General features: G+C 35.8%; 1 protein-coding gene across 1 annotated transcript; it reads right to left on the minus strand.

Moving 5' to 3' along the window:
• Positions 1–8,767: 8,767 nt before the first annotated feature.
• Positions 8,768–12,280, minus strand: LOC103935894 (vesicle-associated membrane protein 724). The gene is made up of 5 exons (XM_009345708.3): positions 11,986–12,280; positions 10,581–10,722; positions 10,356–10,476; positions 9,220–9,282; positions 8,768–9,128 (listed from the first exon to the last, which is right to left on the minus strand). The coding sequence occupies exons 1-5, from the start codon at positions 12,173–12,175 to the stop codon at positions 8,979–8,981; spliced, it is 666 nt and encodes a 221-aa protein (XP_009343983.1). The 5' UTR covers positions 12,176–12,280; the 3' UTR covers positions 8,768–8,978.
• Positions 12,281–14,258: the final 1,978 nt, after the last annotated feature.

Here is a 14,258-nt window from a genome sequence, read left to right on the forward strand (position 1 = left end):
TTACTTTTAATAGATTTTTCTGCAGAGGTAATTTTTATAGAATGATAGATAATATGAATGATTTTGATCATAAACACGAAGTTCTATAAATTGATAATGAGCAAATTTAAGTTGAAACTCTTACTCATCCCTTGAGTAGCAAAGTACTATTCCAGACTTGGCAAAAATGTAGGTATAAATGTTATTACTTTGAATTTCTTTTGGGCATCATATTGTTACTTATTCAACCTGCATATAGGTGAAGCACTCGCTCATATTTGGATCAAGACAATGACATTGGAAAGCAAGATATGCATTGACAGTTCAAACAACATGCATATCTAAATAGTTTCCTGAGAAATATGGTGCACATGTGCGAATGAATCCAAAGATTTTGGAGCCACCATCAAGCTGCCATTCATGGAGCGTGCCTAAGCAACATGTGCTATAAAGAAAGGTAATTGAGGAAAGAGATCTCCTGATAAGAATCCTAAAACCAAAGGACTGAGGCTGTAAAACCTCATGAGGATAAGACTATAAAAGTAAATATATTATGTCTATATGCCCCTCCCTTGTTTCATTAAGTGGTCAGTTCCTTCAAATCAATGGCCTCTCAAAAATTCCAAGGGCAATAATAACAGAACAAAACTAACCAACTGAGAACAAGGATCGGTGTATGTATGTATGTATGTGTGTGTGTGTCTATATATACACACACAAATGTACATTTAAGATGGAGTAGAGCCAGCAATATTGGAGCTCTTTATCTCTTTTTTACACTATATATATAGATCCACAATTGATGGAACAAGAGAGATCCTATTTGTCTTTTATGAGTTTGATATGCAAGATCAGAGCTTTTGTCATGTCAATGTCATGCAAACCAATTTTATATGAATCGTCAAATAGTTATTTACAGAGTTTTATGTAATTCCAACTCCAACTCCAACTCCGGACTACGTATTGGGATTGAATATATTCATTGAAATTCAACTTTAAAACCCTAATTAAGAACCAAATATAGGTATTTAGATCTAAAGAAATCATATTAGGTAAATATTCAACACTAATTTACACTATAAAGAAAAAGAATAGTTTGAATTCAGAATGCAATAAAGTAAAGAGAAATACTCTAATAACCAATCAATTCATCACTTATAAAGAAAGTTGAATACTTAACCTAATTTAATCTTGTTAACTCATTTCTTGGCCACGTGACCAAGTCAAGGGTATAAAAATGTTGGGAAAAGGATCCGTTGCCGGATCCTTTTATTAGGGATCCTAGAGATTCCATGATCATAACCATTCATCGTACATCGTGCGGTCATAAATCATTTTAAAATTTAAATTTTAAATTAAATATAAATAGTACCTAACAAAAACTGATCATTTTTCAAAATGTTAGATTCACGTCTTCAAAATTATATTAAATCATTCTTAGGTTTAAGTAGTAAGTACATTTAAATGTTAATCTTTGATTAGCCTTCGGGCGAGTTCAACTAGCAAATCTCTTGGATGGAATGAGGATATTCTCTTGATCCTCAAATCGTATCCATTCATCGTATATCTTGCGGTCAAAAATCATTTTAAATACTTTTATTTTAAATTAAATATGAATAGTACCTAACGAAAACTGACCGTACGATGTACAATAAACAAACAAGATTTGAGGATTCCCAAGATCCTCATAAAGAAGATCCAGAGAGGATCCTCCTAGTCTTAGATGTGCCATGGTTGAATGAGGAAAAGTCACTTCTACTCAACAAAATTGAGGTTTTAGCTGTGACTCACTTTCGCTACCACAAATTTCAGAAGAGATTATATTCATACACCCCAAATTACTTCCCTCACACCTTTTTGTTTTTTTAATATTTTTTTACACACTACTAATACTTGATAAAAAAAATTTAAAAAGTTAAAAAGGTGCGAATAAAATAATTTGAAGTATGTGAATATAATCTCTTTTTTTAAAAAAAACAAAAATGAAAATAACTCCTTGATTGGTGAGCCAAACATGATTAAATAAGGTAATACTAAGATACACAAATATTGATACAAATTCTATGATGTTCTAGAGGAACCTAAAGCCTAATCCACCAAGAAGGAACCCTAGGTAGCTCTAATTTCCGGAAAGGGATCCTCTCCGGATCCCTTCCACCTAATTCTCCTCATCAAACAATCCAGACCCTTGAAATTTGATCCAACGGCTAAAGTTATTATAACTTTTAGAGTGGGCCTCTAGTTTTAGCTGTTGGATCAAATTTCAATGGTCCGGATTGTTTGATGAGAAGGACTAGGTGGAAGGGATCCGGAAAGGATCCATTTCCCTACTTTCCAATTGATTGGGATGACTATTAGGGACGATGTATAAGCTTCAGTTTAATTAGTCTAAGCACGCCTTTTGTAGTATTATAATTTTTTTGTTCTTTTCCAAAAGTTCATCTTCTACGCTTGCCTTATTTTTTATTTTTTATTTTTTTTTAACAAACAATATTATTACACTAAGGGGGAGGAGTTGAATTAGTCTCACAATGGGCTAGCAAGTAATGTGGCTCATATTTGCCTTTGGCAAGAATCGAATCTAAGACCTCTCATTTATAAGTGAAGAGGAATACCACTAAACCCTAGTACGAAGTGACACCTACCTTAATTTCATGGGACTAGTTTTTCTTTCATGGAACTAGTTGGACTTGGACTCTCATGCATAGACATGGCAATTTCTTACACGACCTATTAATACGACACGAAAACGACATGAAAATAACGGGTTTTGGATCAATACAATAATTAATCGGGACATTATCGGGTTACACAATAAGAACAAGTTTACACATGGGTAACCCATGGATAACCCATTTCGACACGTTAAGAAAAAAGTACTTTTTTTAGATAAAGTACGATATTCATTGAATAGTGAAATACATACAAAATCGAGGATAGGGTGCTAATAGTGGCCTCAATAAATCCCTTGCCAAGGCTTTCAACCCTATCACCATGAGAACATCACCTTCCACCTGCATGCGTTCTGTACCCCAGTTTCGAGAAAACATAGCTGCTGCCCTTGCAGCAGCAACCTCTTCATGCATTGTCAATCGACCCCAGTCTCCTAGACCACCATTGCAACCATGAAATCTCCTGATGAATTTCTTACCACAATCCCCATACCTCTATACGAGCCATTCTCATCCCAAGCAGCATCAAAGTTACACTTTATCCAACCAGAACCTGGGTGCTGCCATTTCTGAACTTTTAAACTTATAAAAAAAACTTACTATAAATTACAATACCCATAGTGCATATATTGTATATTAAATATATATTGTTGTATTGTTATTCTATATAAGTTAAAACAAATTAAGTTTTTATTTATTTATTTATTTTTATTATGAGAGTTTCTTGTTATTATTACTGGAATAAATTTTACTTGACATGTTGTGTAAAATTCAAATCAACTAGTATAGTATAGGCAAAATACAACTTTCAATTTTAAAGTCAACGACATAACAAATATTTTTACTTGCTCTCTCTCTCTCTCTCTCTCTCATTCAGTCATAGTCATAAATGTTTTATCATCTTAAAACTAAGATATTAAAAAAAAAAATATATATATATATATATATATCTAACACATGAAAAAAAAATTATAACAATTAATTACAAGTGTAAAAAAAAATGTGAAAAAATATGCAGGCGCTCATCATTGAATTGATAGGTACATCTTCATTTGAATTTTTAAAACCATACAAACCCTCATGAATAATATTTTTAAGGGGGTTCAAAAGAAATAATAAATAAAAATCATTAATGTGCAACTGTGAAAAATGTAAATTAATATATAAACGCTTAAGATTGCATCATCTATGCTGAGAGATGGTTATATCTTCGTTTAAATTTTTAAAACCCTCCAACCTCATGAATAGTGTTTTTTATTTGAGTGCGAAATTAATAAAACTGATAATAATTATTATAGATGTGACAACACGTCCTTAATTTTAAGTTTTATAAATTTTAAAATAATGATTGTACTAAAATGCACTTAGAGGCGAGGATGTTTGACTTTTGTTGACCATTCGAAGTCACAATTAATGTTTCCAAATAGATCTTGAAGCTACGAACGCATAGGTGAAAACCGTTTACGAGTCCGGATTATAACAGTATAGTTACAGACATTTGAAATTGTTTACTCAAATTTTAGTTTATAAACTAATTAAACTCCCACCATGTCGGAATTGTAACCAATCAAATTAAAGGGGGAATGACCAATCAGAAATTAGAGGAGAGAGAGTTAGCCAATTAGGAGAGGGGAGAGAAATCTCCCAGCCTTCCCTTTCCGTCGACCTATCCGTGTACCCACCCAACCAAATTCCAGGGGTTTCCTCCATTTTTCTCATTGAACCAACATCATCCAACACCTGCAATCTCTTTCACAACCTCCCATCTACCATCTCTACCCAAATTCGAAGGTTTTTAACTCCAAAACCGTGTAGAACCTCACGGAGCACCAGTGCTCAATGGTAATTCCTCCGTTCCGGCTAGTTTCACCACCCACCACCACCCCTAATCAACTCCCCTTGGACCTAGGAACAAGACCCAACCAGCGATAGGGGCGTTGGAACACCGGACAAGTTGAATCAACGAACACCCATTTTAAGGTTTCCGATAGGTTTGTGGCGATTAGAGGCTTTTTTCTGGCCAAATTGGACTTGGCCACATGTATAAAACTTGCTCTACTCATTGAGATCTTCATTTTTTGTGAAATTTGAGAATTTTTAGAAATAGTTGATTTTTTCAGCGAGTCGGGGCAACCGGCAGCCGTGTGCGGTGGCACGTGGACCAAGGTACCCCCTAACCTTCCTAGGCTAAATTTGATACCCCAATTCTATATGTGAAGTCCGATTGATAAAATCTCATCATTTGAACATAGTTTTGATAAAGGTCGCCACTTAATCCTTATATGAATTGATGATCTAACCGTTGAATCATCACCAAACCTTCACACATTATAGTGCGTAATATTTGAGGACAATAGGAACCTACGGATTGGGAATTCAACGTACGGATCTTCCCAAATTAGATTTGTAAGTTCGTAAAATAAAATGTCGGCCGCCACTTAATTTTAGCAATTGGCGGAGATCCGACCGTTGGATCATTCCGAAACTTTAGGATGTTGTTCTAGAAGCTTATTGAAACTCTTAGGAAGTTACGGACTGGAAATTCGAGGTGCGGATCTTCCTAATCGAGTTAAGTAAGGTTGTGGACCTTATCGTTGACCTTTGACTGACGGTTGACTTTTGGTCAATGGGTTTCAAATTATTCTAGAACGTCCTTGGGGATGTCTTTTATGTAAGTTACATGTTCTATCGATAAGAATTCTGAGACGTGATTTGATAATTGTTCTAGGCACCGATCATTTTGAAAGACCTCGATATTCATGCTAGGGAGTTGTAGCGCAGACCTCAAGTAAATGGGTTTTTCCTTTTTATAGTATGTATATATAAACTTTATAGTTTCCATCAATGCTTTTGAATTGATTTATGTATATCATGCCATGATTAAATAATGTTGTAAGATATGTTGCACTGTTGTGAAATGCCAAAATTATCCTACAGAATGTGCAGGTAAGTTCAGGTAAGTTTATTATGTTGGTTAGAATTATTGCATCATTATGGAATGTTTATATTCATGTAGTGCTTATCATTACTGCACCCCAATGTTCGTGCTCCCATCTCATGCCAAGGCTAGTCCTTCACGTGATGTTCACCTCCCGCACCGCAAGCTTGCCTTGGATCCAAGTAGGTGTTAGCCCTGTCGTGTAGGTTGCATTAAGTGACTACGACTCATAGGTGACTGCGCATAGCGCTACTCTTCACATGATCGTATAACTAGAGCGTATATTATTACACCTAGCCTTATCATACAAGTCGTATTAAGCGACTTCGACTCGTGTGTTAACATAGATTGATGAGCAATAGGTGCAGTCGTACAGATTGCATTAGGCGACTCCGACTTGCATGCTAGTATAGATTGTTGAGCACCTGATTTTACTTATATTACTGTTGAGATTGTGAATTTTGGGATGTCATACCTTATTTACGTTTTGCAGGCTACGGTGAGTATCTTCATACTATACGCAGTATGTATATTTTGGAAACTATACATGTTTTACGGCGAGAGGTTATAACATTTTCAAAGGTTTTTATTAAAACTTTATTTTCAGGCCCACTCACCCTTATTTTTCACCCTTCTAGGTTCTAGTAGCAGAGTTTTCGTACCGACGAGGATTAATGGCAAATCTTGGGGTAGACGGTTACCTTCGATGATATAATTTCTCACCATATTTTACTGTATTGTACTTATGCTCTATCATCACGTGTGAATTGGGTTCATTCCCGCTCACAACGCACTCTTGTATTTAGGCACTTTTAGGTTTAAATTTTTTCACATTTCCAAATCACTACACTTTATAGCTTCTTCACCCTCCAAGTGTTGGCCAACACAGCTTGATTCGAAGTCCAGGTGGACGTTCCGGGTCGTGGTGTGTCAGTAGAAGTGTGAAAAATGTAAAAAAAAAATATACAATCACTCAAGCTTTACAACTTTCATAAAGAGTTCAACTCCAAAATCCAACACCATAATCCATAAACCTTAGATTCAAATTTAACCATCGATTATTTTTGTGACTGTAGTGGCGGAATTCAGAGTTAAGTCATTCACGAAAGTTGTAAATCTCGTCATTGTGAGCGTTTATATAAATATACATTTTTTATTTTTCGCACTCCTACACAATTAAAAAATTATTAAAAAACCTTATTTAAACAATAACCATAGGATTTAGTCTCACTTATGTGAGATTAAATTGTTACCGTTGGATTCTATCTCACTTATTTATTAATTTAAAATATATTTCTTTTAACGGGTAAGGGTAACGGCTCGGGTCATATTACCTATTAATATTAACGGGCCAATTTTGAGTCGGGTTGTATTACCTGTTTGTTTTAACGGACGTTCACGACCCAATAAAATATCATGTATAACACGAAAACGATACGAACACAAAAAACACGACACGAAAAACGACCTCATGCAACACTTAGAGCATTTCCACCAGTGCTAAGGGCACCCCAGGCTATTCACTATTTAATCCACCCCAGTGAACAGTAACTGCATTTTGCATCTCTATCCCTACATTGAATAGCCGTGACAATATGCAATAAAATATTAGTATTTTTTTAAAAATAATACAAAATAATTTTATTTGTAATTTCGGATAAGATTTTTAATCGGTCTCGTTGTACCACTTTCTATTAAAATTTTTATTTTTATTTTTTTAATTTTTTCTTTTCACATGGTGTAGCACACCATTCCTAAAACCTTTGTTTTTTATTATTTTTTTTTCCTTCTTTTCACATGGTGCCAATGCACCAAGATCAGGATCATTCCAAAAGCTTTGTGTTTTTTTTTTCTTCCTTTTTCAAGCTCAGCAGCTCTCTCTCACTTGAGCTTTGGAGGCAGGGCCTCAAACTTTGACAACATCAATAGCCGATCTGTGCAAAAATTCACAGTTTTTCACTTGGTTAAGTAGGTAAAGGATCGCCAACTGCTTAGTTAAAATCTCTCTTTCTCTCTCTCTCTCTCTCTCTCTCAAAAACAAATCACAAATCGTGCGATATGGGTGAGGGCGAAGGCGGTGTGGGGTGCGACGGTAGCTACGGCGGAGGAGGGATTGGATCTCTCCCATTTGTTTGTGGGTGTATCATTAGCCTCGGCAATAAACTCCGGCTAGAGCCGTTGAGTTCGAAGGCTGAGTTTTACAAATTTTTTATTTTTTATTAATTTTCTACTTTTTTTTATTAATTTTTTTACATTTTTTATTAATATTTTATATTTTTATTAATTTTATATTGTGGCTGACATCGTCCTAACGTCAGCCTTCTGTCATGTTGCCTTCGGGCACTCGGGCTGGCAACTCATGTCAGGCCTCTTCCTCGGACCGGGCCTATCCCTCAGGTTGCCACACGCTGGACCAAATCCACCAGACTTTCTAGCCCTGTTCACTCGCCTGTCCCTCGGGCTCTAGCACTCTTAAAGGTCAGTGCATATTGTTCAGTAAATTTGGCAGGCCATGACTTCTGATGCTTCTAAATGATTATTAAAACTTTAGGAAAGTAAAAATAATGAGTGGGAAGTGCACCGATAGATGACTATGGGAGGCAAGAGTAGAGGGAAAGCCAATTGAAACGTTAGGGCTGATTTGATGACCAGTTCGCTTTTAATTTTTATTTTTCGGGATAGAAAGAATGGAAGAAATGAGAAAAGGGGAAGGATAAGCGGAAGTAGAGAGCAAGAGGGAGAAGTGAATGAAATTACATGAAAATAAAATCCTGTGGGTGAAAATAATTTCAAATTGTTTTCAATTTTTAGTTTTCATTTCCTACATTTTTTTCCACTTACTTTTTCCTTTATATGTGGGACAAAATATGAGAACTAAAAATTCAAGCCGAAATGGTACCGAACACGTTTTCATTGTTCATCTCTACAAATGTTTCCCAATTAAAGCTATAATGTCCATACGATCACTAAATTCAATTGCTTGTTTTCATTTTCTAAAAATATTCTCATAAGACATTGTCAAACGAGTCCTGAAATCTTCCCGACTTATTTAATTGACAAGAGGGATATCACTAAATTTGTTAGTTTTGCCCTTTGGCATGTCTCAGAAAAGTTTCTTTGGGGACATATCAGGAATCTCCTGATCTAATCAATCATGTAAGATTCAGATAAGAAAAAATAAATCACCAAAACCTTGTCTGCATAGTTGCTATATTCAAATAAAATCTAGTAAACAATTCGATAAAGACAAATGTAAGAATCCTCTCTCACTCTATCCCCTCGCCCGTCCCCATCCCGCCTCTCCCTCTCCCTCCATGTTCAACACTATCTGTGAATTGAAGCTCATGTATCGTATAATTTGAAAGCAATTGCTTTGTGCCTAAATACTACTAGTTCGTGCAGTCAAATCCATGACAAATAGAAAGCCAGATTACCAAGATCAGAAGTAGGAGGATTCCGAAAACGACCAGCTTTATCTTCATGTTTTGATACCACATTTTCCTTCTCATTTGCGTCCCTTTATTTTTGTAATCTTGGGCCTGAAAAATGCAACAAGCAAACTTATTCAGCACCTAAGAGTTTAATACATATGACAGATAAAACGGCAGGATTGCACTTGCCTCCACTTACCTGAGAACGAAGATCTTCAGTCTTGTCAACAAGAACAGTCAGGTTTTCCCCTCTATCAATAGCCTGAAAAGCATGTGTAGGTGGAATAAGCATGAAATGCAACATCTACGGCCTGGTTAATTGGTGCAATGGATCATATAATGCAAGGTTTATACATCCCAGATGTTGACTGTGACTGGTTTATATATCCCAGATGAAGACTGCGAAAAAAGAAGCCATATTGTACTAATCTCACTAGAATGAATAACCAAAGTTGTGACGGGAAACTCTTTTCTGTTTTAAGTGTTTATTGGGATGGACAACCAAGAGTCTCTATTTACTAATTGTGGTAATTTGTACAATGAGACGGATATGCCTAGTAGAAGGAACCATGAATTCGTACAAATGCTAGTAGCATGGGGGTACCTAGTTTGCAAACAAGTAAAGTACTCCAACCACCACTAGAGTATAGTACAAACACATGGACCTCCCATACGACTATAAGAATTATATATACTCGAGTAAACTTCAAAGAGCTGACATAACAGAGTGGTAATATGTATAGCACCATAGCCAGCAATGTAAATCATGACAGAAGCCCCCGTACCCCAGTCTAACAGTCTATGGCACCTGTGAACTACAAAATCACACTCAAAGAGAGAGACAAACAAACCAACAAGGTCACCTTGTTTCTTTATATCTTCAAAAGATTCTCCGTGCATTTTTACTCTCTAAAGCTATGGAACTGCCATTTTTTATGACCACCACCACCACCATGAATAGGTGTCACACATTCATGATGAAGCCATTTGACACCACCACTATGAGGTCACATCTCTTTCTACTACAAATAACTGCTAGTCATTAGATACCCAGTGATGGAAGGAGTCGGAGACGAATAGAGAGAGAAGATGGTTGCTTAGATTTTCACCCATTGTGTGGTCACCAATCTAATATATGTGTAGTTTATATACGGTGCTTCATATATTTTTGAAGAGTTTAGTTCAACAACTTACTTGGTTAAGGTCTTACGTGTACTAGCACAAAAAAACAAAACAGAAAGAACTGCATTTAGATGCAGACGGTATATCAATAACTAAAAGCATTCGTACTTTAACATTGAATCCACGCACTATATCTGAGAACAGACACTGTACCTTGTCAATATTCTCTAACATTATACTTTTAACTTCTGAAACTTGCGCCTTCACTTTCAATAGCTTTTCAATCTCTTCTGCATGATCAATTATATACTTCATGTGCTCTTTCATTATTGGTCTGTAATTTTCAAATTCATCTTAGTTTCCATTTGAACAAAAAAATATTCTCAAAAGCATAGGGTTACTTGAGCATAACCTATCATGATTCATGAATGAACATACCCAAATTCCTTGTTAAGACTTTTGGCAATAGCCGTATCTGCTTTACCACCCCCATATCTTTTTTTGAAGTCAGCTCTCACTCGTTCTAAAAATGCAATCGATATCTGCTTGCCAACAGAGTCTTTGGCAACAACACAGTATGCTGCAAATTCCATAGAACACGAGATAACAGGTTTGACCTTCCCCAAAAGATATTTCACAGATTGAAATTATGTTGATTTGGGCACACACATAGATGCATCAACAGACTACAGAACATAACAGATTGTACTACTAATTCGTTAACATCCATTTCATACAGAAGCTAAGACCATCTCCAGCATACTGTCTAGTCTTAATACTGATATAATTTAAAGTCACACATAACATTTATTGAACCGAACATTTGTATGCAAGCAGTATTAGCATGAAACATAATAAAAGAAACATAAGGATGTTGAAATGGCTCAACCCCAAGCTTGTGCTTTGCTTAGTTAAGCTCACAGGTAATCTCAACAGCCAACTAATATGCACAAGGCTAGAACTGATACAACATTTTGCCTTTTTAGTTTAAAGAAGGCCAAAAGCCTAGATTTGAGAGTCCAACTCTCAGTGTAGGTGCTCTTACCAACTAAGCTACGAGCCTCCCCGAACTGATTCTAAATTTGATTGAGTCATATAATAGCTACCTATTTTCATAAAGTGAGGGGTCCAAAATAAGGGGCAGTCAATTAAATTCTGGGTTGCATCCTAAGGAAGTGCATGGTGTAATGCGGAGGTACAGGTTCCACTACTAAATGAACGAAAACAATGAATGTGATACCAATCCACTGTTTCTCTTCTTTTCAAGGTGAAATAAATAATTCAAAACACCAGTTGAATGAATTTTCAGCATCTCAATGCCGAAGAGCGTTGATCACATTTACTATTATTCAAATGGTATTTAAAGTACTTCCTTCTTCTTCATCTAATATTTATGCAAATATCATCAAGTTCCTTCCCTTTCAACAATTCAACCTACTCTACTCACCAAAACTCACCTGATTTCCAAGCCTAGTCAATTGAGCTAAATGCCAAGTATTCTAAATTGTTGAAAACCACAACAAAACAAGACTAAAAATTCGAACTTCTTTCCTTTTTCCACAGATTTTCTCAGCAACCAAACAGCTAAAAACTCAAACTTTACCAAAATCTCCGAAAACCAAGCAAACCTCAGTTCAAAAAGCTCACTAATTTCCAACTTCCCACTACAAACCAAGTAAAACAGATCATAAATCCTCACATTTCTCTGTTTCACATTAGATCCAGCTACTCCCGCATGCAATTCAAGCTCCCGTACTGTTTGTTTCCCGGGAAAACGAAAGAAAATCAAACCAAAACAGAAAGCAAAGAGATCAGTCAGCTGGAACAGAATCGAAGCACGCACCGTATCCGTCCTCGACGAGGAAATTGAAGGTGTGATGATCGCAGTTGTAGGTGAACTTATTATTGGAGGAAGGCAGTTTCTGCAGACACTGCGCCGCAATCGCCGGGAAGTTGCCGGTGAACTCAGTGTACTCGGCCAGGATCATCGTGCCTCTGGCCACAAAGCTGTAGATGAATGATTCCTGACTCATTTTCTTGCTTCGAGTTGGCGAGTCAGCTCGCACGGAGGTGTGGAAGCAGCAGTAGCAGACAAATCGAAGGCTCTGGTTGGTTCTGTTTCTTTGTAATTAAGTCACTAAAACAGTGGAGCCTCTCTAAAATATCTGGAATTATTTATTATTTTAATTAAATTTAGTTGACGGAGGTGCTTTTGGCGCCGGTGATGTTAATTTAATGATTAAGCGTGATTAAAGTGTGTTTAAGAAAATGATTATTGCTGGACTAAAAGTCGTAAGAGTATTTCCAAGAAGATGTTAAAATGTCCAAATCAGCAATAATGGTAACAAAAAACAGCATTAATTTTTTTTAACCGAGAAGCCAAATCTGATATGGCATGACATGGATTGACATCTCTCCCCATTGCTGCTAAATTTGACAGCACCTTTAGACTTTTTTAAATGCTTTTTAATAATTTTTTATTGGTTTAAACCATTATCCTTTTGTTTCTTTTCATTCCCAATGTAAAGAAAATATATATGAATTATTATTTTATGTTTAGAATTTGACATATCGGTTGGAAATTAAAAATTTTTAAATGCCAAAGTGCCATGTAAGTCTTCAAATTTAAATTTTAGGTTTAAAATTTGACATCTCTTTTAGAGATGGTCTAAAGCGTCTCTCCGCTTTAACTGGTGAAGAGTTGAATTGCTGGTAATGCCCCTATTCAGGCGCAAGTGGACTCTGTGGACTGCAACACAATTCGCTATCCATGTCTGCAGTGGAGGGTATTCTCGGAAACACAACCCGTTACCGAATAAAAAACAGCTCGCGACTGCGTTGCATGCACACCTAGCGTTTGCTGCCTTTCCCTCATTATTCAAAATTTTAAATTTTGGGCAAGTGGCATTTACCACAATGGTGGAAAGATGTTAAGCCCTTGCACGACGGCATGAGTTTGAACTCCGTCAATAGCTAACATAACATCTAACATTTGCCTTTTGAAACTTTCTTTTAGTCTCACTTACCATGTGAAAAAACTGAATTTGTCTAATGTCTTTTACCATGCTAGCAGAGATGAGCTATTGCAGTTGGCACAATATGAAACTGTAGACTACCAGTATGGACGTAAATGAGTGAAATGGCTCGATATTGGCAATTTCAAGAGATTAGACAAATCAATTTTAGCTAAAAAAATAAAATTAAAGGGGTAGCATTAGTGTGAAAATCAATAAATAAGCTCGAGAAATAACCAAACAAAAACAGTCAAAGTTATTGAATGCTAAGAAAAGTCCACCCATCCTTGGATGGCAAGGGCAAGGGCAAGAAAATTGGCCAAAACCCACCAAATGTGGCTCTAGCGTATAAACGGGTCGTGTTTTCTGTGTTTCATATCGTTTTTATGTAACACCTGTTATCTTATTGGGTTGTGTCGTGTCACACCCGTTATTTTAACAGGTCGGGTTACTTTACCCAACAGGTAAAATAAACTGACCCGTTAAGAAAAATATTTTTTTTCTTCTTTAATTTGCACATACCACATTACCACATAAATATTGCTTTAAAACATAAAAACACATTTGTCGTTAAGTACTACATCTACACTCCAAAATGATAGCCTAATAAAAAAAAAGCATCAATACACTACTAATCTACTACAAAATATCAAATCTGCAAGGATATGCAAAATGAATGAGTTTTTCTACTTTCCAAAGCCTTTTGTTTCCAAAGAAAAATGGGTGAGAAGACAAATTGGTTGATAAGGAAAAATGTTGCCTTGCTTGACACGTGGCAAGACGAGAGTTATAAAAAATCTCGTAGGAAATATAAAGCGACAATGATATCAACAACAAATTGAGTTACACAAAAAACAATTACAGTTCAAAATGAATAGTAAAAACAAAGGAAAATTAATGAAAATTGCTTGAAAACGTTCAATTTTAACAATATAGACAAAATAAAGGGTAAAGTAAATAATACCATGATTAATTTTTTTAGTGTAAAAATATAATTTTTCATTAAAATGAACAGTACTTAAAGCTTTTCGTTAAAGTGTCACAAAAACAATTCAACTCTCTTACCGTTTTGGTAAAACACACACTTCAAAAGTCGATCACA

The sequence above is a fragment of a genome, unplaced genomic scaffold (assembly GCF_019419815.1).
Source record: "Pyrus x bretschneideri cultivar Hongxiangsu unplaced genomic scaffold, Pyrus_bretschneideri_v1 Contig21, whole genome shotgun sequence".
NCBI lineage: Eukaryota > Viridiplantae > Streptophyta > Magnoliopsida > Rosales > Rosaceae > Pyrus > Pyrus x bretschneideri.

Excerpts from the sequence above, each read along its gene's own strand:
- LOC103935894 (XM_009345708.3), bottom strand. The coding sequence starts at position 12,175 with ATGAGTCAGGAATCATTCATCTACAGCTTTGTGGCCAGAGGCACGATG. Across the intron at positions 10,723-11,985 it reads CCTCGTCGAGGACGGATACG|CATACTGTGTTGTTGCCAAA; the intron begins GTGCGTGCTTCG and ends TGGAATTTGCAG. Across the intron at positions 9,283-10,355 it reads TGTTAGAGAATATTGACAAG|GCTATTGATAGAGGGGAAAA; the intron begins GTACAGTGTCTG and ends CATGCTTTTCAG.